Source organism: Apteryx mantelli, chromosome 3 (genome assembly GCF_036417845.1).
Source record: "Apteryx mantelli isolate bAptMan1 chromosome 3, bAptMan1.hap1, whole genome shotgun sequence".
Lineage (NCBI taxonomy): Eukaryota > Metazoa > Chordata > Aves > Apterygiformes > Apterygidae > Apteryx > Apteryx mantelli.
In genome coordinates this window covers 56,390,303-56,416,351 of record NC_089980.1, presented here as the reverse complement: position 1 = coordinate 56,416,351, position 26,049 = coordinate 56,390,303, and the positions used below count along the sequence as shown (strand labels likewise).

Here is a 26,049-nt window from a genome sequence, read left to right as displayed (position 1 = left end):
CAAGTAGGAAGTAGTCTGCCCGTGTCACTTTGACAGAAAGTGGCTTGCCAAATGGAGCAAATATTTTTGGTAAGAATTCTTCTAACTAATGTGGATTTGAAACTCCCACAGCTTCACTCAAAAACTTTGTCAGACCCAAAAGATGTTTTTCTTTATGTTCTTTTATTGAAAAAGCTCAATTAGTTTGAAATCTTAAGAAAACCCTGAGTTAAAATAGAAGTGTTTGTGATGGGCCAGGGGTTGCTGGAGGGATGGAAGGATCTTCCTTATTCACCTGCATGGCTGTAAGAGGAGCTCGTCCCTTCTGCTTTGGCTGTGCGGGGTTTGCACGCAAAGCACACTGAGAAGTGGCCTGAATTTATTAGCTGCAATAGGAGCAGCCCCCCCATGTCACTAGCTGTAGCTTCTTGCAGTGCTCTGGCAGAGGGGCTCTGGTGGGCTTAACCGAAGCAGTTTAAGGCCTTGTCACCCTCACTGCACCCTGCTGGAGGTTACTGTCCCCACAGCAGCATCAGCGGAACGGAGCTGTGTCTTGCCTCAGACCCTGCAACTCGGGGCCTGGTGCATTACCCCAAACTGTTGGGGAGGGCAGTTTAAAATAAAATGCCAAGTGGCAGAGCAGCTAACGCACTTTTACTCCTGCTGGTCCCTGCTGTGGGGCAGTAATCTTTGTGGCAGACAAGCAGGACAAACGCAGCTGGTAAAACCTAAAGTAATATCTTAAAGGGGTGCAGCTAAATCTGGCAGGGCTGCCCCTAAAGCCCTAGGGCATTGCCTGGCAGTACAGCTGTGCTGCAGGAGAAACCCACAGCAGCAGGCATAGCTAAACTGCCTCTCATGTAGTTTCCCACAAGTTCCAAAGCTCAAAATTCATTGAGCTACCTAATTGCCTGGGGGGTGGGTGGGAAGGGGTGCTCTCTTCCCTGTAGCTCCTACCAGCCTAGCACTGTAGCTATTGCCACCACAGCTACCTTGATTATAGCTGACCCAAGCATACTGAGAAGTGCTGCAGTCATACCTCTGATAGCAGAATGGTGTACCTTAGACTTTAAGGCCTTGCTTTGGGCTTCAGCCCAAGACTGGATTCTGTCTCTTTTCTGCAGCAGCAAGGGAGTTGTTCAAACTCTGCAGCAAGAGAGAGAAAAGGGTCTGTGGACTGGAGTGAAATGAGGCTTATGGTTGCAGGGCTGATTATGCAGCTTCCTCTCCATAGCCAGAACTGATTTTTCAAACTGGTTCAGTGAATGAGCGGAACACAACAAGCTGCTGAGGCTTCATTACTTTAAGGTGCAATAATAACAACCCATTGTTTGGGAGCTAAACAGGACAGGAGTCTGTCCTTCTGAGGCAGTCCTAAAATGAAAATTTTAGAGGTTCTAATAAAAGTGTGCTTCTGAGCTTTGTTTCAGTGCTAGTAGGAAATGTTCAAGTGGGAAGCAGGCCTGAAGACAGCCCAAGTAGAAATCCCCAGTGAAGTTCAGTTCAAAGCAAGGTCTGCTCTGCTGTTTCTATTTATACTACTTTAAGAATGTGTTTATTTTCTTATTATAGGGGATAGCTGGGTTGGGAATTGCAGTGTGGAACAAGACAGGTTAAAAAAAAAGCACTTCGGGGTAGCCCCTTCTTCCTAGTCTTTTAGAGGCAATGTGGAATGCAGGTGAAAACAGCACAGAGAGACTAATTTCTTGCAGCTCATGTTAACTTGGATATGTGGTTTCTAGAGCTTTGAAAAGCAGGTCCTGAAGACTGCGTAGTGTGTGTTACAGTATGGGTGGTTACAGTCTTCAGTGCTGGACATGAGCCCTACCCAGCTGTGGCCTGTTAGCAGCAGCAGTGTGAGTCAGTCCTTTCAGCTGGGCTGTGATGAGTTTGGGCTCCCTGTGCTGTACCCTTGTACAAAGCAATGTCTTTTGTTACTCTTCCACTGATCAAAGCTTGAGATGGGTGTACTCACCTTTTGTTAGCACTCTGGCTCCTGGGTCTTCAGCTTGTCCTGGTTCTAGTCCTTGGGCCTGGGCAGAGCCATCTCCTCCAGGCTGCTTGTATTCCTTGTGAAGTGCTGTATCCCAGCATCAGCCATATTTCACCCCCTCATGCACTTGCTGTGTTTGTGCAGTGACTAGAGAAGTGATTTCTGCTTGGCGTACAACATTCTGCAGGTTCCAGAAACGCATGCTATTATTGTGGTTGTTAAAGATAAACAAAGCTGCAGCTCAGTATGTACTGTGAAACATTCTCCCAGTCAGGGGTGGTAACTACGTCCGTAACTGTCATGCTTCTGAGATGTTAAATCAGTCTGAGAAATTAATGTAGTGTGTAAGACCACTTGAGGGGAAGCCAGTCTCTAGAGAAGACCTCTGAGCAGCTTAACCTGCTCTAAGTGTTCCAACTTTTTTCCACTCTCATTTTCAACGTGCATCTTCTGGAATCCCTTCACCTTCTCTGATTCCACTGACAGCAGTTTCCAGGGGTTTCCAGCAACAGCATGAAAATCGTAAGCCCTGACACTTGTCAGTCTGATGACTGCTTTTCTTTTACAGGCCAGCTGCCTGAAGCTAAACTACTGTGTTGGTCCTTTTGCTCCTTTCATCTTGGGTTGGGTGTTTTGGCAGCTAAGAATCAAGCAAGTGGGCTAATTCACATTTTGTAGGCCAAAAAAGCTCCTTAACATCTGCAAGAACCCTGTGCTGCCCTTACAGGGGAAAAAAAATCCAACATTTTGGTGCCATATGGTTTTGGTTGATCTGTGGCTTTAATCATTTCCTCTTGGCATGAGACTGTCCAGCTCTCTGTGCTCTCTACCAGGAACTGACCCATGGAAATGGAGTCTTCCCCCAGCATGTTGGGAGAGCAGATCTGTGTGTGTGTGTCTGTGTGCACGTGTGTGGTGTGAGGAAACTAATAAGCCAATGTGCAGATGAAGATTTCTGAATGTGGGGGGAAAAAACATATTTGGCTACTTTAAGTAAAACTTCTCATTTTATGCATCAGCCAATTGCAGGCTCATCTTTTTTAAATCAGAGATTTGTCTGCTTCATTGCTCACAGATTGCATAGCTGGAGACCTGAATGTTGTTGCTTTATAGAGGTAAGTGATATCTGGTAGTGGACTGAGGTGATCAGATACCATGATGATAAGTCTGATACAAACCTTGGTCCTGCTGTCAGCTGTGTGCAGGTATTGTGTCCTGTGTTGATACAACGTCATGCCCTTAGGCTTTATCATCATCTAGGCATGAACCCAGGATTTCTGGATCTAAAAGTGCAATGCACTGTGAACTGAAGGCTCAGTCAGGCCAGTGCACTGTGACTTAACTGCGCTAGTTCTTACCAACATAAGGTAAAGCATATTTGCTTAAGCCTCAGTGAAAAAGGTTTAAGCAAATACATTTTATCTCATTTTTGTGATAGGCTAAGCATGTATGCGGTCTGCTACTGCAGCTCAGGAGATATGCAGTGTCTTGTAAGAGTTATAGCAACTCAAGTATCTGGACTGTGAGCTAAGAGGCCCATCTTTGTTATCCCAGGAATCAAATGTCTTCAGCAGTATTTGTGATCCAGCCACAAGAAGGAGACAGCTGCAGTCAGGTGTGGTTCATATAAGCCTATATTGTGTTTGCAGGGAATCAGGTTGATCGTAGTGGAGCTTTGCGTGAGTCCAGATCTGTATGTTCAGGGTCATTACTGGAAGGCTGCTTCTGGGAAATTAGAAATGCCTTGGCAACCAGGTTCATTAAATTTTGTGGTTTCTCAGCTGAACTGTCAAAAAGCTGTTTTCTGTGTTCCTTGTTGTTTTCTGTTACAGAATTAAGCACTCCAAACACTCTGCATTCTCAGGAAGTTATTTCCTACCTTTATAGATTAGTGTCATGGAAACTTTTCTTGGATTTCAAGCCTAACTTTCCTTGGCTTAGTTTTATCCTCTTATACCTGGATACAAGGGACATTGGCAGGAGAGGTAGGATTTCTTGCATCAAGATTTGGAGGCACAATCTCGCAGTTACCCCAACTGTGAAGGAGTTGTGGATGGTCAGGCTTCAAAGCAGTGATGCTTATCCCTTAGGAACAGGAAACATGCTGCATTTTAACTGTTTCCTGCTGACCTTCCAGCTGATCTTTGATTTTCTGATTTTGAACTGCATCCTACTATACAAGATGTCTATGTAGCTACAGCCTGAAAAGATTGTCTGTGTGCTGTTGCACACAACCAGGCTGTGCCCAAGGCTAAATCCCCACAGCCTAGCAGGGTATTAGCTGACAAGCAGGTGATACTCGGAGAACAAATGGGGAGCACAGAGGGTGTCTGTTAGGCTCCTGGGGATGAAGAAATGGGGATCTGTGTTTGGGGACAAAGACAATTTGCATTTAATTTCTGGACTGAAGTGCTGGCAACAATGGTAGATGTTCATCTGTAGCATTAAACCACTGTGCAAGCTGGGTTGAATGGCTGTCTTTGTTCAAGAGAGGGCTGCGCCAGAGCAGCAGGAGCGCTGCAAATTGGGACCAAAGCACCATGTCATACAGCTTTGCCACAAGCATGAGATGGGGGAGGGAGAGAAACTGGATGCTGGTAAGGCCTACCCCCTCTCTCCTCACATCCCAGGGGAGGTGTTTAGGGATGCTGGGAGGCCCTACTGTTTCCAGAAAGCAAAGGAAAATGAGCCCCATCCTCAAGTGACTCCAGCAGGGTTACAGGGTCTGTGTGCGAAGGGATCACTTCTGTGCTGCACTGCCAAGGGAAAGAGAAATTGGCTGGGCATTTCCCGGAGGGATGCTGGGGAGGGCAGGCAGTGCAGCGGGTGCATCCCGCTCCCGCTGCTAGCTGGGACTCTGCCCAAGAGCTTGAGGAGCCCTTAGTATTACCTGACGGGGATAGGGTTTCCTCCACAGATGAGGCCTTCATAAGGTGGTGAGGAGGGTAGGGATGGAGGAGGAGTGTGAGGAGTGATGTAGAGCCCTGTTTCTCTAGCAGATACCTGATTTTAGCCAGGCTTTACAGGGTGGCTAAGAGGCCCTCCAGATTTCTTTGGGCTAGGCTCAGCGCTGAACCTGTCCTTCGGATTAACACCCTTTGCAGAGCTGCGGCATGGAAAGACCCTCCCCAGAGTCCTTCTGGCATTCACTGGGCTGCGAAAAGCCCATCCCCAAAGGCTTTGGAGGCTGGAGCGCTCTAACAGCCGCAGAACGAGTTACACTGCAGACAGCAGCGACATAATCTTCCCCACAGTCCCAGACGAAAGTACCTTGTCTCATACCCAAAAGGCCTCTGCTCCAGCAGTCCTGTTCGTTCTCCCTCCCCACCTCGTTGCTAATTATGGTAGCTGTATTTCTGCTACAGATGCCGAAGCAGTGGGAGTTCGACTGAGACCACCAGCAGGCCACAGGTGACTGGTGGGGGGTTCTGCTGGTTTCTCACCCCGAGTGATTTGTGGTCTGCTGTTAACAGGAGGGGGGAAAGTGTAGGAAGCAGGATCCTATTCTCTAGCCCCACAGAGAAATAATGTTCAGCTTGGGGCCTGCCTCTGCCAAGCACTGTCAATGAAACCCGAGCTTCTCCCGCCTCTCCTACTGCGTGCTACTGTGCTCACCATGGTAGGTAAATTAGAAGCAGTGTTAATTGCACTGTGTGTTCCTAAGCTTCTTTCCATGGCTTTCTGGAGGCGGATTAAGAGAGAGAAAGTAAAGTGGGGATTACTGGGATCCTGGTGGAGGCTAGTGGAAAGAAAGAAAATTTGTGGAGGGGAAGAAAGAGGGGTCTGAACAGCTGATGGCAAGCCTCTGCAAACAAACGGGGAGAGTTAGGCAGCAGACGGCCTAACGCTCCCTGGGCTCGTGCCAATGCATCAGATTGATTTTAAAGATGAAGCACCCACTGCCTGGGAAAGAAAGCCAGTAGCACTGTGAGTAGGAGCACTTCCTGGCAGCTGTTCAAACACTAGCTGCTTTACAGTTCACTTTCGGTGTACCGGGAGTCAATGAGAAGCACTGGGGACTTGGGATATGAAATACGACCAGTGGGGACTGCAGAGCCATAAAGGGGTTATTTTTGTATGGAGGATTGCATGGAAAATAATGTCCAGTTGCTCAAGAAAACCAGAAACTCACAGTGCACGATGAAAGTACCAGAACAGAACAAAGGGCCGTCGAGTCAAACTCCTTGTCTCCCAGCATGGTGAGTGCTGAGTATTTCAAACAAAGATGCAGACTTCTCTGGAGTTCAGTATTATTCCAGAGGGAAATTTTTGGCAGACCTCAGCTGTAGGTCAGCTTATGTCCTGAGGCATGACTGCTGTCCCTTACAACATTAGCTGTGTTACAGACATCAGGTGTAATGCGTTTGAGCTGAACTCACAGGGCTATTTACCTCTGTGATGGGTTTGGATACATGCACTAACAAATATCTCCTGCTCTTAATTTGCTCCCACCGCCCATTTCCTTCTTCTACAGAAACAATATAGGCTAAAGTGGTTTAATATCCCCTCCTGCATTTTTCTAAAAATGAAATGAAAACCCCCTTGTTGATGACATAAAACTACTGAATAATAAAACACATGAAGACTGAGTGTGTTCAGTAAAATAAGCGTTTTCACAGCAGTTCATTCCCTCATTTATATATATATATATGTATGTGCAATATAGCCTGATGGTCCATCTAATTTATGAAGGCTATTCCATGGTTGTTCCTCTTAATTTCCCATTATATGTAATTTGGTTCTCTTTTTAAGTATGGCATGCACTTTTTACGGCATGCATGAGGAAAAGACACAGACTCAGACCCTGAACTGGTGCCAGCTCCCCATCTTGAATGGCACCTTGAACATAAGCTTATATAAAGTTAATCAGTTTTTAGGCTGATTGTACAACATGTGCAGTTGTGATTAGAGTCTGTATTTAAGACTTGGCTGCCAAAAAGGCTTCGGCAATGACAGGCTTAAAAGCATTTGAGAAAAAGGCTCACACAAATGTGGGATGGGCCAGGAGTGCCATGAGGAAATGCCACCCCCACCCAAACATGCCACCTTCCTACCTCCACCTATGTTATCATGCCAGTGAAAGACTTTCGTGTTTGCTATCTGCAGTCGAAGTCCTGCCTCATCCTCCATCCCTGGAGTTTGATGCAATAGGACCCTAGTGAGAAAACAAATACGATGCAGCAAGCCTGGAAAAGCACAGCTGTGGTGGAGGCAAAAAAGAGCAGGAATGCTAGCAGCAGAGGTCTGTTATTGAGGGTTTCAAGGGCAGAAGTGTGAAAAAGTAAAGAAGGAGCAGCATTGGTTGCTAGTTTCTGTTGAAGGAATAATACCAGTGTTTTTCCCTTATTGTGCTGCTGTCCTAAGCAGGTTGTTTGCATTCAGAGAAGTTTGGAGAAAATAGAAATCCAGATGCCACTCAGAGCCTGAACTGGGTTCTGTCAAGATGTTTGAAATAGTGTGTTTTGAGTAACTGTGGCCTCACTGAAGCCAGAGAACCTGATCTGAGAGGATTTTCATGCAGATTTTCAGCTTTAAGACAGTTAAGTAAGACTCTTATCTGCCTGCTTAGCCATAGCAACTGTGGGTCTGGGTGTTGGGTGACAGCCTTTCCCTGCTGGGGCATTTGTTCAGATCAGATCCACACACGCAGTATGACAGGCTGTACCATCTGCTTTCTCAGTTTTAGCTTGTGTGAAATAAGTGTGGTGATCCCTAGAAAGCCAGTGGGGATTCAGCACGAGGGCCACTAGGTCCGGATGAGTATCACTTAGGCACTCACTAAATGGATGTGTATCTGGACGTACCCAGTCCAATGTTAGATCCTTCTGTTTCCCAAAGCCAACATCCCATCAACTGAAACCCTCTCTTGGAGTCTGTGTTACTAAACGACTATAGTTAAAACGTTCAATCAAAATTAACTTCCTCTCGTCCCCCAGGCAGACTGTAATAGCCATTTACCAGGCTCAGCCACACAACCCAAAATACACAATCTGTCCCGCAGGATCCCCCAAACTCATTACTCCTGAATTTGTTGTTTCCTTGGTCTGCAGACAGCTTTAGCTGGATCTTTTCCTGGTATCAAAGCATCACCTCAACCTCACCTTATTGGTCCCAGACACAGCTTTTCCTGGTGCCCCTGACCCTACTTGAGCTTCGTCTGAACTTGGTGCCTCTCCCCAGTCAGGAAGACTGGGATTTTGAGGCATGGTCTCCCTCCTTCTTTTCTAGATCTCTCCAAGCCAAGGGAGTTAGTTCTTCCCACATCCCGGGCTTCACAAAAGAGATCTCTCCTCTCTGGCAGCGTAGTCACCCTTGTATAAGGGGTCTACTAGGTTGCCAGGATGCAAAGCCCACTCACCATGCCACCTGGCCCTGCCACCGAGGACCAGCCAGGGGATGATCTTAGGCACCCAAAAGGGCCAGTGCACTCTGTGACATGCATAATGTAAGTGCAGTCCACTGTCGTATCCCTCTAGTTTTATACCATTGACTTTAGCTGAATGACATTGGTGTGGAACTGACATAGCTTGATGGTGAATCAGGTGTGGGATTTGCTTTAGCAAACTGATTTAATGGATTTCTAGAATCGGGTAGGTCATGGTGACTGATGGGAAATGCATCAGGTAAGAAATGATAGGTGTCTGACTGATAGCCACACATTTTAAAGATATGGGTGTTTACTGGCAGGGCTGGTTACTGGAACAAAACATTTTATGCTTCATGGAAAAGAAATGTAAACATGTAATTATTTTGTTTTACTTTCTCCCCTCCTGGTCACTGAGGACACCTGATTTAAAATGTTACCCGCCTGCTTAGAGAACAGAAATGTTTTCTGGGCCAATTTTGAGGCTGGTGACACCAACATAAACCTGGAGTCATGCCCCAGCACAGTCAGTGGCGTTTCTCTGCATTTACACCGGTACTATGTAGATGAGCTTCTGGCTCATGAGAGCAATCAAAGCTAATTGACACAGCTAGAATTTGAAATTTCCAATGCTTCCACTGAATGGTTCATGAGCAATATACAGGCTAAGAATTATTTGTGGAAAGTATCCAGCAGTTAATTTCAAAACCCATATACATTTGAGATGTTCATAAGCTACTTGCAGACAATTTACAAACAGAAAAAGAGGCTAAAATTCATCAAAATAAATGATCTGCCATGAATTATTCATTTGGCTCCCATCAATCATGCCAAATGTCTCCCTTGTTGTTAGTCTCTGCAAAGAGATCAGGGATTGAATTTAGCTTAGAGACAGAAGTGTGCTTTCACCCCTAGAGGTGCTTCTTCAAAGCAGACTAGAGGCATGTAGGTGATGAGAATAAGAAAGCTTTAGCAGCACAAGCCGTTCCTGTTCTGTGGATAAACAGCAGATTTTAGCCAGCAGAGCTGTCAAGCAGGCTGCTTACACAAGGACTATTATTACAAAAAAAAACCCACAGAAAACAAAACTTGAAGGGGACAGAAAAAGAGAGAATTTGGGGGTGTCTCTGATATGCTGTATTACTGAATATTTGTTTTAAGGAGGAGACGTCTCTTTCAGCCCGTCCTAACAGGAGGCTGAGCATGCCTTTGCCTTGTGAAGTAGGAGGGAAGAGTACAACTGAAACAGAGACTAGATCACTGAGAAATACAAGAAGGTGTCACGACTTCAGAGTGTTTCAGGCACCAGCACCGCTTCCCTTCCTTACATACGTGGTCTGGTCATGGGTATGCTCCACTAACCAGTAGAAAGTGGGCAGCTAGAATTAAATGACTAAGTGACTGGTGTCCATACGTTTTGGAGAGAGGGACTGCAGTGGGAAGGCTTAGTATGACTTGGTTAATATAGTACAAACCATATCCAGATACAGTATTTTGGGGAACAAAAGTGGTTTAATTAAAGAGGAAGGGCCAGATACACTGCTGCTTTGTTCAGGTGGACACCAAGGAAATTAGGTGCATTTCAATATGATGATAGTGGCATAGTGCTAGAGTTGTGCAGTTCTGTATGTAGTTCCTAACAGCAAACAGTCTTAGGTTGAAAAGAAGCTGAATTTGGTTCAAAGACAATAAATATAGCAGCATAAGCCCTCAACACTTAAAGGTCCCTCAAATGAGGATCTCATAACTTGGATTTAATTGCGGTATTGAAGTATTATCCCTGATTTTTGGCTGAAGGTATTACCGTGGTTGCATTTGCAGTGGTATGCCACTCCAGACCCAGCTCTCCAAAGCCTCAGCCCAGTGCCTAAGCTGCTAGGTTACAACTTTTAGAAAGTGGAAATAAATAGTCGTAAGAGAGTTTGGGGAACTGAAATGCCACATAGCTGAAAGAGAAGTATCTAACAGCAAAATTGATAAGAAAAGAATGTAAGTTGAAGTGATCTTGTCTTTGCACTTCAACCTACATCTTATGCTTGGCTGCAGGCCCTTTACTATACTTGAGAACCACTCAGCAATGTTTAATTTAGACAAGTTTACCTGTCACCTGTGAATTTGGCCTGTTGCTTCTACTGTTGCCCTTCCTGGTATAACACAGACTGTCTGTGGTAAGAGAGCAGGAGGGGCTCATCTCCCAGGACGGGGACATCTGCATTGCTGACACTTGGCCAGGTGCATCTGGGGTTAGGATTTGGCAATAAGTGCCCGGAGAGTTTGTCATTCGAGGCATGGTTTGGAAAGAATGGTCTTTCACATCTCCAGGAGGGAGCTGTCAGGTTCTGTCAGACAGGGGCTCTATGAGAGAGGTCATGGAAAGGAAATGCTGATTTCTTTTTTTATAATCTTTCATTCTTTACAGCAGACTAGGAACAGGCTCATTAGTCAGGTAGCTGTATCTGAGTTCATTTCCTTTCTATTTTAAGCTTTTATTTCAGTCTGTTTGACCTGAAAAGGAATTCTAATTTACCATATACAAAGTAATGTGTTTTGTTTTATGGTATATCCAATGCACACTGCTTCAAGGTCTTAACAAGCTCTTGTCACGGATTTAAGGCACACTAAAGAGAAGGCTTAATGCAGCGCTGGTGAATCAGTGACGCTGGTGTCGGGAAGACAGGACGCGAGAGGCCAGACAGCTCGTGCCTGCTGTGGGGCTAAGGAGCTCATGCCGGGCTTTGCCTGCCACGGCGGCTGCCCTGCCTGCCTCTGCCAGAGGGCCCTGCAGGCCCCCCCATCCCAAAAAGGCTTCTGGAGCCAGAGGCAAAGCGCAGGCTGAGACGGAGGAGGCAACAGCAGAAACGGAGGAGCAAATGTCCATTACACAGCTCAGCTGGGGCTTCAGCCAGTGTCTAAAGCACTCCTTTTTTAAGACCAGAAAAAATGATGTGGGAAGGGAGCATTCAAGGCCGTCTTGCTGGAGCAAGCCCTGAGCCTGGTTTACACGTGAGGAGATGCGTTTCCCTTGGGCACTGAGGGCAGTAAGGCCCTGACTGAAGCTGCGGGGCTGACCTCCCAGGGGTGCCCACAGCATGGGGTGCAAGGGCCTCAGGGTGGCGTTGGGGCAGAGCGGGGACTGGCCTCCAGAGTCTCTTCCTGCAGCCACCATGTGCAGTGCACAGGAAGAGCTGTAGCACTGAGCAATGCCTTAGGAAGCATTTAGCATCCATTTAGGAGTGATCAGTGAAGAGCAGAGTTTGCAGGAGGCCAGTGGTCTGCAGCCGCTTGGGAAGGACACGGCCCCCCGTGACACTAACCCTGGCGGCAGAGCTCTTACGCTGTAACTGGGGACGAAGGGGTGGGGGATTCACGAAGCTTAACGCTGCTAAATTACTTTGCCATTAGTGGCACAGACTCTGTTACCTCAGTTACCACATTTCATTTTAAGTAGGTTTACTTGCAGACAGCAGCTTTGCAGGCTTACTTACATTGCCATAGAAACAATCTTTCACATTCCTCTGTTTGTTGTGCTTTTGTGTTAAAGGTTCTTTCTTCTTTGCTTATCCACCCCATCTTTTCCTTCACTACCGCTCTCTTCATCACGTTGGTCCAACTCCCTTGCCTTCTGCCTTACTGCACTACAGCTAAATATTTTCTCCATAAAGATACTCGGCTCTCAGCCTCTACTTGGATACCTGTCAAAATCCTATGTTAATATGTCACATAGATGCGGAAATTGGGCTGAGTGTGTGTGTGTGCATGCATGCCTGCCTGCAAGTGACAGGATTAGGAGACGAGAGGGAGGTGGGAAGAAGTATCATAATCTGGAGTCAGAGTGATTACCCTTGACGGTAATGAAATCAATCTTAACTCCTGCTTAGTGACTAGAGAAGGAGGCTGCCCATCAGATAGGGCGGTGTGGGACTCCAAGGAATTTCCCACCTGGTTCATTTGCACTGCAGAGGAGCACGGCTTAAAACTCCTATGCTGCAAATAATTATAAGAAGACAGAAATCTTCTTGGACATGCTGAATAAACACAGAGGTTTTATGATGAATTGCTCTCCCCGGTGGATTTTGTTTGATTGCTTGCTTTAGAAAAAAAAGGGAGAAAAAGGAAAAGGAAGACGTGTGTATCTTTTCTGGTTGCAAAGGGTGACTTTTACTAACACCCAGATTACATTCTGTTTCCCTTCCCTTCTGCTCTAGCTGGCAGGAAGTACCCAAGAAGAAATAAGAGCTATTCATGAGAAAAAAAAAAAAGCAAATATATTCAGAAGCTGATCACATGTAAACAAATATGTCTTTTTTTTTCCCCATTCGTTATGGGAAGCTGCACTACCGCTGCCCAAAGGAAAGGCAGTGGTACCTCTGGGCTCACCTAGTGTTGCAAGTCATGGGCAGAGCCAGGGACAGCATCACCTCTCCTAGGACACGACCCAGGACCCTGCCTGCCCGGCTGTGCAGCTTCTCTTTAGCTGCGTGCAGAGAGTCCCCCAGCACCAAGCTGCCTTTGCTGGCTACAGGACTTGGGAGTGTGTTTTCCCCAGCTTTTATTCGGGTGTACAGTGGGTGAGGGAATGAAGGATGCAACCTGTAGCTCTGTATTGCAACCGTCTCTTTTTCTTGAGTCAAGAGAAAGGTTAACTGCTTTGTATTAACTGCTCACTGATGCCTCTTCTCATTTAAATTCCCCTCCTTTGGAGGTGCAGCCCTGCTGTATGTCCAGGCAACGAAACCATGGCGCATGGCCAGAGTATGTGGGAACCCAAAAGTCCTGCTTATCTTGGGTGGCAGAGGGATAAACAAAAATTGAATTTCTACTGTGAAAAGGGTAGGAGCCGAACAATTAACAGTGTTAGGAGTGCTCAGATTTGATGTCGGGAAGCCGCGCACAGCACAGATTCAGTTCCTTCTTTCCCTTGCCTTTACAGCACCCTTTAAGAACACCAAATACAGTTATCATCGGGGTGGATGGGGAGGACAAGAGGGGGAAAACAGGACAGGATTTAGCTTGATTCTTCCCATGTTTCAAAGTCTTCTGTCAAGAGGAATGTGCTCAGGAGAGGTTTTGATTCTTGCTTTGTGTAGATATGCTGGGCTTCTCTTCATTTTTCGCTTGAAGCAGCCATGCACCAAAATCTGTTTATAGTACATAGCTATTAAGATCAACTGTAACACTAATAGCACATGGCAGTCCTCTTCTTCTGAACTAATTTGTACCATGTATGAATCTTAGCCCTGTCAGATGAAGTAGACTGTGACAATGTCTATCCATCCATCAGGACAAATCAAGCTATTCATACATTTACTTCTAGGACATCCTACTGCATTTAAGATTTATTCCTGTGGCAGAGTTTCTCTGTTTTGTAATGACAAATGTGAGAACTGTGGGGTCACTAGACCCTTCAAAATTGTGAGAACTGCGCTGGCCACTTTGGTGCCGCCTAATCACTTGTATTTCCCTTATACAGCTTCCCTCCAGAGATGTTTTCTTTTTCACACTTTTTTTCTGCGGTGTTTTATGTACAGGAACCTCCTTTCCTCATGTCATTTATGGATGTCATGTGCACAAACTCACAGCTGACCCACAAAGAAGTGACAAGTGCTCTTAGCTATTAGTTAATGGCAGCTATTAGTGCTACTGAACTCCTTGTGTGGAAAAGCCTGTTTTTTTAGGACAGACATGCACACTTTTTCAGCATGGTGATGACACACTGTAAATTCATTATTAGAGTCATTTACAGTCCTGGAAAACTCAGAGAGGCCAAAGACCTTTTGCTCAGTGCTGTGTGCTGTGGAATTGCAGCATTTCCCCAGTCACAGAAGTCAGTATCTCCTCCATAGAACCTCATATTTACAGGGATATATCCAAAGGCTAAAACTCCAGGGTATGAATTCCTCCCTTTTATAACTCCATTTGAAGTGACAGTTACCATAATCTGACCCCCAGGTGTTTCTTTGTGTAAGAAACTCATTTCTCTTTTAGAGAAGCTCATGGTGCTTGTTTCAGCATCCTGAATCCATAAAACTCTGCTGCATCTCAGCTGCAGCTGTTGATACTTTTCTTTTCCTGAGTCATTTTTCTCCCCTATCATCTCTAGAGATTTAATTACACAAAAAGCAGTTGTACAAAGGATCAATAACTGACTTAGAGCAAGTGATGCTTCCACAAGGCAGTGCAATGGCTATCAGTGCTTTCTGATACCTGGCCTTGAGGGAAGTGTCCTGCCCAACTCTGACCTCCAGTTTCATTTACACTCCAGCTCCTCTGGAGCATGCTGGCCTTGTCAGGAGGTTTAGCAGTATGTTGAACTACAAATTCCTTCTGCTTTCTGCATTCTTCCCCCGGCAGTGAAGAGGCGCCCTAGAAAGTAAGATAACTGACACTGCTTTAGGACAGAACTGCTACCTGCTGTCGGCTCCTAGCAAAAAAGGCATCATCTCAGCAGCCAGAGAGATTTGGCCATACAGAGGAGAGCACAGTAAATCGCTTTGAGCCTTTTGGTGAGTCCCTGGATGGTAGGTGACAGATTGTGGTTCGAGTCTCATGCCAAAGTTTTGGGTTCACCCCACTTTGGCCAAGTTAGGGCAGTGGTGAAGAGTTGCTGCCCTTGCAGAGGTAAACAACTTTTTGGTTGTAGAGTAAATGGACAGTCCTTTTGCCCAGCCCTGCTGGAGCTGTGATTCTCCTGGAGAGGAAAGGGATTACCTAGGTTTTTAGCTGAACATGGTTTTTTTTAGTGAAAGAGGTTCCATTGCTCAGGCCAAAGAAGGAGCTGCTACATGACACACAGCAATGATTCCTTCAACAACACTGGTGCTCTGCTGCCCTGGAAGGACCCAGCCCTGTAACTAGGGATTTCTGAGTGAAGTGTTTACTTCCCTGAGCGGACTCAGTAGGGCCATCATGGATCTCTTGGAAATAGTAACTGTGGTCTGGGTTTGTAGCTGGGTAGTAATGCAGAGAAGACTGCATGTTCTGTCAAGTGCTGTGATGTGTAGGCTCCATCCCTTACTCACAGTTATTTAAAATGTTCTGCACTGCCCTCAGTAAGCAATAAGCTGTGGTAAATCACCCTTTTATACCCTGATGCTTTAGCTAAAATGTTTCATTAAAGAGCCCAAATTGAATGTCTGGAAAAGTTTACACCTCCCACAAATTCTCCTCTGTTAATGGAAAAGTCATGTAAACAAGTATCACTTTATTATATCCATTGTTCCCATAATGTCCCTTCCAAATGGGAAAGACTCAAATCAAAACAATTCAGCCCTTTACTCACTGTAGTTTCCCTTCTGGCCAGTTCTACTGAAAAAAAAAGAAAAAAGAAAACCCTGAAAATATGTTCACAGTTTCATGTCAGTAGGGAAAAACTGTACCAGCTTCCATGCTGCATGGCCTCAGAAAGGCTTCTCAATGACATATTTAAAAACCAGTTGCAGAGCACATGTTGCCTCCTGGGGCTCGCACAAGCCACTGAACTTTCTGCCCCGGTGCCTGTTTTGCCAGAGTACAGCTTGTATGCTCAGAGCACAGGCTTCAATCAATAGCTGAGCGCAACACGAGACAGCCGGCAGCTGAACTGCCTTCCAGCGGCCATGGTACTACTGCCTCCAGCAGAATCGGTCCTGATTTGTGCTCACTTGCAAGGCATTTTAGGTCCACAGTTTGGATCCGTGTATTCAGTAAGAGCCAAAGTTAACCCAATAAAGTAAAAAATAAGGGAGCTCATCCTTGCATGGAAGCTTGTGACAGAAGGTCATTTACTCTCACAAAAAATCATACATCCATTTCCTTCTTTCTTTCCAGTGATTTTGGATGGATTTGTGCAGTAGTTCTTCTTTATCCTTATTTAACATGCAAAAGTGGGTAGATCTTCCTGAGACTGGGAACTTACCAATGCTCTGCAGTTCAGTGCAGTTACTTTTATAGGTTTCGATTATATAGAGCTCAGATCCTTTCTGACAGCTGGCCTGAGCTTTTTGCTGCAGATTTCTCAAGTCCAAGGTGAAGAAAGTCCTCCAGCCCAAATGGTGCTGTTTCTCTGAGGCTTCTATTCCCTTTAAAATAGCCTTTATACTGGCACCTCCAGCAGGGGCTGTCCTGATGTCCTCCTTGAAGCAGCACTGGGACAGCAGGGCAGGACCAAGGGCACCAGCTCCTTCATCAAGGGGGTTTGGAAAGCAAAAGGCTTCAGCAAGCATCACTCGCCCTTCAGTCATCTGAAGCATAAAAGCTCACAGGTGATCCCCTAGCGGGACCTTGAGCTCAGAACTTTTAATCCCCGTCCCCGGCTCTTCTTGGCAGGTTCACCAGTGGCCTTGCACAGTCACTCAGCTGCCTGGTCCTCAAGTCACTTGGCTGTGAGGATGGCAACAATCTGACCCTGCAAGGACCGCCTGCGAGCACAGCAGCTGGGAGCCTTCGGTGCCCCATCCTATACCCATGTGTTTGTTGCCTGTGGACCGGTAGGCAAAGACATTTCCAAAGACAGCACTAGTGAAAGCTCTCCCTTTTGTGTCTTTGATCACTGACTCTTGTCTGACATAGTACAAAGAGAACCAAATGCTGCATTGTATGCAACACTTTGTATTCTCCAGTCTGTTTTGGGGAGGGAAGGAGGAAAATGAGATAGAGGCAGTTACTGGAAGGCAAGCCAGACTCAGACGATAACTGTGCTATGTATAAAATATTTAATTCCACAGTATGAGTCACTATGACTAGGCTGCTATTGACCTGGGTAACCTTAGTGGATATTGCATAAAAGGCCTTCTCGTTTTGTCACTATAAATAAAATCTGAGATTATTCATAATGAATGCTGAGTTTCCATTACCATAAGCAGCTTTACGACAGCATTACACTCAGAGACTCTGCTGCCTTCTCAGAGCTGGTGGATCACCTGGAGCACGGCTTCATGGGCAACCGTCTTGAAACGGGCAGTGCTTCTGCCCTCGAGCATTTCTGTCCCTGCCTGGCAGAAGTAGAGGCCTGCACTAATCAAGCACTGAAAACACTGAAAGTACTTGACTCCAAAAGAACTGTGCAATGATTGAAAAAATAACAAAAGAAGCTGAGGAAAAGAAAATGAAAAGGAAATAACATAGGGAAAGGAAGAAAAAAAAGGAAAGAAAGAGTTAAGTTAAAGTCTCTCCCTCCCTGCTCCCTCCAGGCTAATTTTCATTATTAGTTACTGTTTTATGGCGCAGTCTCCTCCTGCTTCATGGGTTGTAATTGGACTGCCACACACTATACACATCCTAAAGGGACATGGTAATTATTTGTTGGACAACCAGAAAGTCTGTGCAGGGATCTGTGTTTGCGATGAGCCCTATGTTGCCATCTGGCCCTGCCTCTGGCCACCAAATCTACCTTTCCTCCTGGCCAATCCCATGCAGCCTTCTCCCTCCTCTGAAGAGTGTATAAATGCTCAGTTATTGTCACCGGGTGCCTTCTCGGTGGCATGAAGTAGCTGAGCTGGCGCAGTTGCATGCTTTAGGAGGAGATTTCAGTGAGCCAGACAATAATGTGGGCTGCCACGCATGCCTAACGGCTACAGGGACCAGGCTCATGAGCAGCCCACAGCAGTGCTGGATGGGCACGTATGAGGCTCTGTGCCCTAAAAGAGGGGGCGATGCTTTAAGCAAGGAAAGCAAAGAGCCAAGGGCGTGGTGTACTGACCAGACGCCAGAGCAGGGAGCTCTCTGGGTATGCCCAAGCTGGCCTTTCTTACATTTTATTCTTGTATTTATTGCTGATTAAACAGCATGGAAAGAAAAAGCAATTAGATATTTAGAGCAAAGTGCAGCCTTTTGATTTTTGCCTAAGCTGTGGCACTGAAACGCGGTCCTCAGCGCGTGCTGTGATTGTCAGGGGAGCAGCGCAGATCCTCTCCCTGTGCTTGCTCTGGGGCACGCAGAGATGTCCCTGCCCGGCACGAAGCGTCCACCAAGGGCAACTGCTGATAGAGAAATTCCCTGTGCTTGGACGATGGTCCTTGTGCTGTAACTTGGCTGGGGAATCCGGGATGGAGACACTTTTTGTGCTGGTATCAGATCGAACGCTGTGGTTCATGCTGCAGTGTTGAGGCAGGGGAGAGACATGTCCTTGAGCACAAGGCCTCAAACAGGGGCACTGCGCTGGCGGTAGGTGTCTGGCTGAACACGTAAATCAGCCCGTCAGACGCCGAAGGCCGTATGGTGGGACTGCTCGGCTCCATCGCCACACTGTCCCGCACAGGAACAGTGATCCCTGTGGCAGGCAGAAAGGTCTTCTTCATTAACTGCTTAACTCTTCAAGTCCTTCCCTGCAAAGAGCTCTGCCCCCAAACCGGGTGAGTAGCTATTACTGCCTCACCTAATGGCTGGGAAAATTAAGTCTATGGGGTGATCGGTGGGGTTTAAATAGAAAGAGCTAGATGTTAAATGCCTTTCCAAGAACATTAAGGTATTCACCGTCCCAGGAGTCCTTGGCTTAGATTCACTAGCAGTGAACATTATTATAATAGAGTGGCAGTGAATTGCTTTAAAAATATTTTCATGTCTGAAATGAAAGAACCAGCTTACAGAAAGTGCCTGGATAAGTGGGAGGGGTCATGAAAAATATAAGCACCTGGGTAACAGAGCATCACAGTATTGATCTGAAAAATGCTTGTTCGTATTATTTATAAGAGGTTCTAGGACTGAGACTAAAATATGGGATGACCACTTGCAATTCTTTGTTTCATCTATGCTGGTTTTGCCGTACACATTAACTGGCATCCACCAAAAGTTACTATTTTCCCAGAAAAAATATAAAGTGCTGAGGCATGAATGACCAATGGGAATTTGCCTAGGCTATGTAATACCACTAAACAGATAATCTTGCTGGGAGCTTAGATATAAATACAACCTCTGTCTACTGCTTCCAGGCCTAGTTAAACTCTGTTGAATTGTGTCTTCCCCTGGAAAGCCCATCTGATATATTTCTAATTCACCTTTGGACTCTTAAATATTTTTACGCAAAATACACCACCGTCCTCTGCAAGCACTTACACCATACTCACATTATTGATACTACAGTGTGCACAGAGGTGTAAGGGGACAGATTTTCAGAAAGTTTATGTTGAGCACCTGTTTCAAGACAGAAGCAGGGGCAGAAGAGCAGAAGGTGTTTCGGCAGGAGCAGGGCAGTGAGGCCACTGCGGAGGCTGGGCAGGAGGAGGCAGATTTTGGCGAGCAGGTTCCCGTGCACAGCCTTCGCCATGGCAAGTCACTCCAGCATGTCTCCTTCCCCCTCCTTGTAAAACAGTGCTAACATTTGCCCTGCTGTCCCGAAAGGCTTGTAGAACTTCCTCAAGATGAACCTAGTGCTGGCTGAAATACCACAGCCAGGGAGAAAGAAATCTTTGCTATTTGTGTAAAATACTGCATGGCTCAGTGAACACCCTCCAGCAGCCCATGTTGATTGTTTTTTCAAAGAACTATAGAGGTTTTTATGCTCTTATGCTCTTTGCTGTGCTCCAAATCAATGTTCCTCTATGCTCATTAACATACACATTTCCACCAAATGGTACTTGCATTGGCACTATGTAAACTGTGGCTAACATTTTCTTTCCTCTTTTCCTAGCAACCTTTGTATCAAAGATAAGCCCTGTTAATAAGCAGAAGCTTTTTTTTAATGAAAATTGGAACTTCTTTCCTTTTCCATATATTTGTATTTCTGACGGTTATTTTAGAAACACTCAATCCTCATAGAGAGTCCAAAATCAAACTCTGTCCCTGACTAAATATAATTTCATCTTTTAATTTTTAACTGTGTGTGTCCATGCATATGTAAATTTTACATACCTATACACATAAAATAACAAATGCATGGCATTGCTGGGACTTATGTAGGCAGTTTTGGCAGCCTATTTTATTTATTATGCCTCTGTTTTTAGAGGGAGATTGGATTTGGGGTTGTGACTGTCTTTGGGAGTGCATTATTTAATTTTTCATGTACATCAGACTGGAACAAAGCATGCCCCATGTCACAGCTTCTGTTGCATCTGATACAACTTTATTTCAAGGATATTTATGCATATAGGATTATTTAGTTTGGTGTCAGAGGTGTTGCATTTTGCATTTTTTCTTTTGAAGGGTATTTCTAGTTGTTACTGATTAAATTGAATGTACTATTCACAAAAATTCAATCTTATGGAATTGGTGGAAATACATATGGGCTGATGAATACTGAGTGTCCACAATAAACAAAGTGGTAACTTCGAATTCCTTTTCCTCTGTTAGGGAAAGGCTGCTACAGATCAAGTGAAGAAGAAATGGGGGTTCCCCTCCAATTTTATTTGGAGAGTTCCCCTCCAATTTTTTCTCCTGCGCCAGGGAGCGGGATCTTGGTGCCTCACTTGCTGCAGTTGTGGTGGCCCAGGTGGATTTCTCCTGGGTTACAAACCACTTGTTGCTCCTCACAGCTCTTGCTGGGTTTTGTTAAGTCATTTCACCAAGGTTTTAACAGAGACCTGACTGGGAGGAAAGGACGATAAAATCTGTTTTGCATGAATTATTATAGATTTCAGCAAGACTTGTCTAAAACTTCTATTTAAGTTTGTGGTTGCTGTACCTAAATTTTCCATTAGTCTCATCTACCTCGGCTCAGCTCCTGCAAATACTTAGGTCCACCGTAGCCTTTAAACACAGGAGCAGCCCTACCGAGCTCTGTCAAGCTCCCTTGATGGCAACGTTTTTTCCCTTACGCCCAAGACAGTTCTGTCAGCTGCTTTGCTCCCATGACAAGGCGGCTGCATTTCACGGCAAATGAGATGCTTTCTCAGTGTGTGACTGTAAAACACTTTGAAATCCTAGTGGATGAATTATGTTGCATCATAAATATAGAATGAATATTGTTTTATGGCTCCTGAAATATTAATTTTTGCACAGAGCCACTCTTGGAATGTTTTTTACTAAATATAAAGATTCTTTGGAGTCCTGAATGTCCTTGCTGTTGTTTTTATTATTAATATTCCCTGCAGGAGACATTGATTCTCCCTTCCCTGAGACACGCTGACTCCTGCCTGCCAGAGTGATTCAGCAGCTTGCCACTCACTTTTACAGAAGAAAAGTTTACTCCTGACTTCTTTCCCTGGCTTGGTGTGACCATGGCCAGCTATCAAGTGACATGTTCGTATGGCTGGTTGAGTCTTAATACTGAATGACTGCAAAACAACCCAGCTGTTTGGAGCTCTGTGGCTGGCTAGCGGCTCTGTCCTTTACAAGCAGACGGATATCCCTACCAAAAGACTCAAGGCTGCCTGTTTCATAGTTTTCCCTTTCCCAGGCAGGGTCACATTAAGTAACCAAAAGTTATTTATAATTGAGGTTGGTTGCTGACTGTCTGTCACAGTCATCTGGGTCCAGAGAGGAAAGTCTATAGAAAAACTCTGTTGGTTTGTTTAACTGCATAAATGCTCATAAAAAATTTAAGGGATGGGGAATGATTAACGCCCTTTCTTCCTTCTTTCCCATGCAAAAATGGGGGCACATCGTTATTTTTACGTTAAGAGGAGAAGAGGAAACTCACAATATTTTAATTAAGTTTTGCTTTTCCTAATAAAGTATTAAATAGCTGTCAGGGTTTAAAAGCACATAGCAGAACATAAAACAAATCAGAGACATAGATGTATATACCTGCATGCATACCAACTGACTGGTATGTCTTGTTTTATTAAAGCATGGTATATGATGCTAAATTACATGGGTTTTATGGATCCCTAAATTACATGGTTTTATCGATCTCTTGTCACTCTTAAAAATATATTACAAAGAAAAAGAATGCAGTCTTTGATATCGAAAAAGAAATTCAGCTGCAACACATAAAAGATCTGGGAAACTATAATTCAGTGTATGAGATTTAAAACACTTAATAGCAGCTAATTAGTTTTAAAAAATCCCATTCATGTGCCTAAAGGGAGTGCACAGGGAAGCGGTGCTGCAGTTGTTGGTGTGATAGCTTCCCCACCAGCCCAAAGGTAGACGTTTCAAAGCGCATGTCTTTGCACAAAACTTTCCTATTCCCCGAAGCAGCTAATAAGCACCTCTGCCCCTTGCCTTCCCCCAAGCCTGGGAAACACAGCCGTGGGGTTAAGAGCCAAGGACAGTAAGAGCCAGGTTTCCACAAAACCTTTCCTATGCCAGGGTCCCGGCTGGGGAGGCGAGCTTGCATGAGCAGCCAGCTCCCAGGGTGGGCTTCAGTGCCTGGACATGGGTCAGCTTGGAAATCGAGCCCCATGTCAGCACTAGATGAGTGCTTGGCCGAGGGGTGCTGCGACTCCAGGGGCCGGGCAGCGTCTCCTTGCCTCGTTCTCCGCAGTGGCCGCCCTCCCAGAGGGAATCAACCTCGGCAGGGAACTGCAAGGCAAGCTTGACGCTTCTGCAATTTTGTCTTATTTTGGGGGAGAGATGGAGGAGTGGGGTATTTTGTGAGCTCTTCTCTGGGCTGGATGTGTCTGCTTTAGCTGCTGGCTGTGGCATGTCCATACCCTGCCACAGACCATTACCTTGGTCTAGGATTCAGAGCAACCACTTTTATATCTTTTCAGAAATTAGCCCGTTTCTCTGGTGGCCTCTTGCCATTGCTAGAATTCAGCTGCTAGCTGCAAAATGGGCATCTCCTTAGATATTTTTTGATCTCATAATGGGAAACAGACTGGATGCTCATGTCTGATAGACCTGAACATAACCGCAGTACTGTGTTTTCTTACAAAAAGAGAAATCCCTTTGTTCAATTTACCCTGAACCTGGATTTTTGTGCTGGAATAAAGATGAATTTGAAATATGTACTCATATCCCAGGACTTGTTTCTGGCATTCAGCTACTAAAAATTCAGCCATGGCTTTCATAAGTTGCTATTAATGTTTGAAATTGCTTTTTTACCTTATCTGCAAGGAGCACCTGCACTGCTGTATTTACCTAGAGCAAGAGTATTTCTTTTGTTTCTGCAAAGAGATTTAAAAGACCGGATGTGGCCAGTTCATATGCTAATGAAGGTATGAGCAGAATGTTAATAGCTGAGATAAACAATAATGAAAAGAAAAATAAAAGTACTTTCATGAGTAGTCTTCAGTCTGAGGGCTGGGTTTTGGTTTTGAGGGCTTTTTCACCCCAACTTGCCTGTATGAAAACTGGATTTCCTTCTAATACAACTTCCTTTGGAGGAAGGGCATGAGTTTGACTTGAAAAGTAAATCTACTTTGAAAGTCTATTGAAATTCAAATAATCCTATTTTCCAATAGGCCTCTCCCCCCATCCCACCCCACCCCCAACATTTTACAAGTTGTATCGCTGAATGAGATTGTTTTCAAGAAACTGAAATGTGATGTTTGGAGACTTCAGAAATGTTATCCTGAGTATTTTGCACAGGCCTGGCTTTGTGCTGGCTCTTGGCTCTCGCTGAGGTCTCTGACTTATGCGTGAGGACAGTTTCCTACGGACAGTTTGGGGTCCCTGCTCCACCTTACGCAGCAGTCCTTTCCAAGGGGGGTCCAACTCATTTTACACTCTGACACCTGTTTCTGTTCTCCATTGTGCTTTGGTGTGTAGACTGTGGTGGTGTAGTGGGCCTCTGAGGCATGTCTAAATAATATTTCACATTTCCTTCCGAAATGACAGGGGGTAAGATGTTTTTTTCCAAGAGCTATAAGGAGGTGGTAAGGCCTCTTTGCAGTCAAGGAGCTGAAACAGCCGCGGTCATTGCCCGAAATGCAAGGCACGCTCAGGGCACAGTGTGAGCAAAGGGAGCTCGTATGCCTGGGAGAGGCACACAGGAGGCCCAGAGAAACTGGGGGTGGAGGCAGCAGAGGAGGTCTTAGCCATAGCTTGGAAAGGTGCTGAGAGCCCGACACTAAGAAAAAAGCCAGAGGCAGGAGGCTTTCTCAGTTGAGGCTGTGGGCGAAGGAACTATCTCCAGTTGTCTGAGTCTTACTGTGTTCGGGGAAACAGGACTTTTCTGTGCTGATAAGCAGGGATCCATCAAAGAAGCAACAGACTGTCACAGCTTCCCCTAAGAATGGCAATAACCTGCAGGGCCTGAGCTTTGGCCAATTGCTCAGGCCAGGAGAGAGCAATATTAACAGCAGAGAACAAGAAGCACCAACTTCTGCTTTCTTCTGGCTCCTGGGGTAGCAGCAGAGAGGACTTTTCTTCCTCCGGCCAATGGCTCTTTGGAGACTAGGGCATAGGTGAGAGCTACCTTGCCTACCCGCTGGGGAAATTGGCATCCCCTCCCTCCTCCTTCCCATACTGTGCATGCCAGGAGAAGGGCTCCCACCTGTGGGGAGAGGACTGGCTAATGATGACAGGATCAAAACGCACGTATATGCTGGAGTGCTGAGTTTAAAGAGGGAGGGATGATGGGGTGACGAGCAGATGGTTTCTCTTGCCCACACCAGTTCTCCTGTGCTGGCTTCCCACCTGTTCCTGAGGCAGAAGGCACAGGATGGCACTGCAAGCTCTTGGTGTGGAGTAGGATCTGGGTTCAAGTCCTGCCCAATCCCCCAAACCAAGCTCTAGAAACAGAGTTCTGCCAGGTCCCTCTCTCCATCTTTAGGTGGCAATGATAAAACTCCTGGCAGTTTTGTCATGGGGGTCTCAGGAGCACTCGCTGTGCCTGGGTCCCCTGTCCATGGGGCAGACTCCCCCCCAGAGCCCATCCCTGGGTGTAGCATCTGCAGAGCTGTGCATTCAGGAGGACACTTCACGGGGTGTGACATGGTCCTGGCACACCGATCTGCAACACATGTTCTTCTGAGAGTTGAGCTGGCTGGGAAAAGCACCGCTGTTTTTCTAGTATCTACTGGGTAGCAGGAGCTAGGGAGACTGGTACAGATGGGATAAAAAGGATATGGAAGGGAAGCTGAAGAAGCAGAGGGCATTCAAGCTGCAATGCTCAAAGCGTACACAGACTTTTAGGAACACTCTGCAAGTTATCTTGTTAGTCTTGTAAACTCCACTGAATGCAACTGGCCACAGGCAAACACTGTGTACTGTATTACATGGGAATCTTGCATCAGCATGAGTTTGCGGGAGACATTAGCATCAAAGTGGAGATGTATTTATATTCTGGGTAGGAACTAAACCTATACCACTGGAGATAATATACACCCTCCCCACCACCCACCTTGAGGGAGCTCTAAGCCTCTCTGTGTCAGTCTGACTCCTACTTGGGTACTGGTTGCTCACAATACCATGGCATGAGCTGTAGGTTCCCTCTGAAACACAGTCTTTCCCAGTCAAAGGGTTTGGAGCAGGGCACTGTCTCTTTATTTTGGAATTATAGCATTCATATTAGCAAGTCTACAAATCAATTCATATTCAGAAAATATGCACTCTGCAGAAATGTTTCATGGAAATTAGATTTCAAGAGGCAAAAATAGCACAGTACTCTGAGATTGCAGAAGGTGGAGATCCTTTTCTTCCCCCATTCTTCCAGTAATTAATTCTTCCTCTGGCATAATTTGAGGAAAATACTTTCTTTCATTAATGCACTGCCTACCTGTTAAGGAACATTCTTTCAATGGAATTTTTTAAGCGTACACAACTTTGATCAAGTGTTCATCATAGATCTGGCAGAATGATTTAATGCTGCTGAACATTTTCCTTGCAGGACGCTCATCCATGTTATGTGCACTTAGTCAAATCCAAGTTTGGGGTAAGTAGGTTTCATCCCCGTGAAGTCATTGGAATTACA

General features: G+C 45.6%; 1 protein-coding gene across 1 annotated transcript in view; it reads left to right on the top strand.

The window, feature by feature from the left end:
* Positions 1-21,282, top strand: part of URB2 (URB2 ribosome biogenesis homolog) — a 47,498-nt gene extending 26,216 nt beyond the window's left edge. The window contains exon 10 of the mRNA XM_067293430.1: positions 20,598-21,282. Coding sequence (XP_067149531.1) covers positions 20,598-20,831 — 234 coding nt within the window. The 3' untranslated portion in view covers positions 20,832-21,282. The remainder of the gene's footprint in view (positions 1-20,597) is intronic.
* The last annotated feature ends 4,767 nt before the right edge of the window (positions 21,283-26,049 follow it).